This window comes from Otolemur garnettii, unplaced genomic scaffold (genome assembly GCF_000181295.1).
Source record: "Otolemur garnettii isolate 467f Iridium unplaced genomic scaffold, OtoGar3 scaffold00018, whole genome shotgun sequence".
Lineage (NCBI taxonomy): Eukaryota > Metazoa > Chordata > Mammalia > Primates > Galagidae > Otolemur > Otolemur garnettii.
Genome location: NW_003852413.1, coordinates 22223894 through 22225806, shown reverse-complemented (window position 1 = coordinate 22225806; position 1913 = coordinate 22223894). Strand labels below are relative to the sequence as shown.

Sequence of the window (1913 nt, the reverse complement as noted above, 5' to 3'; positions counted from 1 at the left end):
ACAGGAGCCTCAAGCTGTCCCCCTGGGTAGAGTGCTGTGGCATCACAGCTCACAGCAACCTCCAACTCCTGGGCTCAAGTGAGTCTCCTCCCAAGAAGCTGGGACCACAGGCGCCCGCCACAATGCCCGGCTATTTTTTGGTTGCAGCCTCATTGTTGTTTGGCAAGCCCAGGCTGGATTCGAACCCGCCACCTTGGGTGTACGTGGCTGGCGCCTTAGCCACTTGAGCCACAGGCACCAAGCCATGGATTCTTTTTCATACAGAAAAGTTGCCATTACAAGGGCACTGATAACACTTAGATTGTTTCCGATGTTTATGATTATAAACTGCCCTTTAATAACTGTCTTGTCAAATTATCTTCTTTTTTTTTGAGACAGAGCCTCAAGCTGTCCCCCTGGGTAGAGTGCTGTGACATCACAGCTCACAGCAACCTCTAACTCCTAGGCTCAAGTGAGTCTCCTGCCTCAGCCTCCCGAGTAGCTGGGACCACAGGCGCCCACCACAACGCCTGGCTATTTTTTGGTTGCAGCTGTCATTGTTGTTTGGTGGGCCCAGGCTGGATTCAAACCTGCCACCTTAGGTGTATGTGGCTGGCACCTTAGCCACTTGAGCCACAGGCGCCAAGCCAAATTATCTTCTTGAAGTAGACTCCTAGAGGGGAATTACTGAGTGTAAGGTACATATTGTGAGCTATTAACTGATTACCCTCCAGAAAGGTCTTGGTAATGTCCTTGCTCAGCCCCAGGGCATGAGAGGGCCCCCATGCAAGATTGCCAGCCTGGGCATCATCCTTCCAACTGGAACCCTGAGGCCAGGGTCCCTGCTTTGCCTTCTTTTCTGTTTCCACACTGCCTAGAACAGCCAATTTCTTTTCTTTTCTTTCTTTTTTTTTTTGGAGACAGAGTCTCACTATGTTGCCCTTGGTAGAGTGCTGGTGCGTCACAGCTCACAGCAACCTACAACTCTTGGGCTTAAGCGATTCTCTTGCCTCAGCCTCCCAAGTAGCTGGGACTACAGGCGCCTGCCACAAAGAATAGCCAATTTCTAGTGAATGGCTTGTTTGCTTCTTCCCCACAGTGACCTTCCTGATGCGAAATCGAGAGCCCTTGACAACATTGGTAGGGTTTATGCCAGAGTCGGGAAATTCCAGCAAGCTGTTGACATGTAAGTGACCAAGAACTGCCCCTTCTTTGCTCTGGGAACTGGGATGTCCCACCCTTACCATGGAATCTTCAGTCTGGGGCCAAATTGCCAGGCACAGAGATACCAGATGACCAAGGTATGGCTTCTGGTTCTGCTAGGCAACCATTTCTTTTTTTTCCTGAGAGAAAGTCTTGATATATTGCCCAGGCTGCCCTTGAAACCTAGATGAAGCAATCCTACTGCCTTGGCCTTCTGAGTAGCTGGGATCACAGGCACATACCTGTGTACCTGAGTTGGCAAGGCACTTTCTTTCTTTTTTTCTTTTTTTAAAGAGACAAAGTCTCACTTTATCGCCCTCAGTAGAGTGCTGTGTTGTCATAGCTCACAGCAACCTCCAGCTCTTGGGTTTAGGTGATTCTCTAGCAAGACACTTTCTAAAAAAAACTCTGGGGCTCATCAGTTAAATGAATTAATTTAATAGAATCAGCATGTTTTCAAAATTTCCCAGTGATAAGAATCACCTGGGGCTTGGTGCCTGTGGCTCAAGTGGCTAAGGCATCAGCCACATACACCCAAGGTAGCGGGTTAGAATCCAGCCAGGGCCCACCAAAAAATGATAACGGCTGCAACCAAGAAATAGCTAGGTGTTGTGGCAGGCACCTGTGGTCTCAGCTACTTGGGAGGCTGAGGCAGGAGACTCACTTGAGCCCAGGAATTGGAGGTTGCTGTGAGCTGTGATGCCACAGCACTCTACCCAGGGGGACAGCTT

The 1913-nt window shown here is 49.5% G+C and overlaps 1 protein-coding gene across 2 annotated transcripts in view; it reads left to right on the top strand.

The window, feature by feature from the left end:
- TTC25 (tetratricopeptide repeat domain 25) overlaps nt 1–1913 on the top strand; it is a 25929-nt gene that overhangs the window by 13189 nt on the left and 10827 nt on the right. For both annotated transcript variants that reach the window (XM_003786362.3, XM_023511279.1), the window contains exon 8: nt 1079–1165. In XM_003786362.3, the coding sequence (XP_003786410.1) occupies nt 1079–1165 (87 nt within the window). The remainder of the gene's footprint in view (nt 1–1078; nt 1166–1913) is intronic.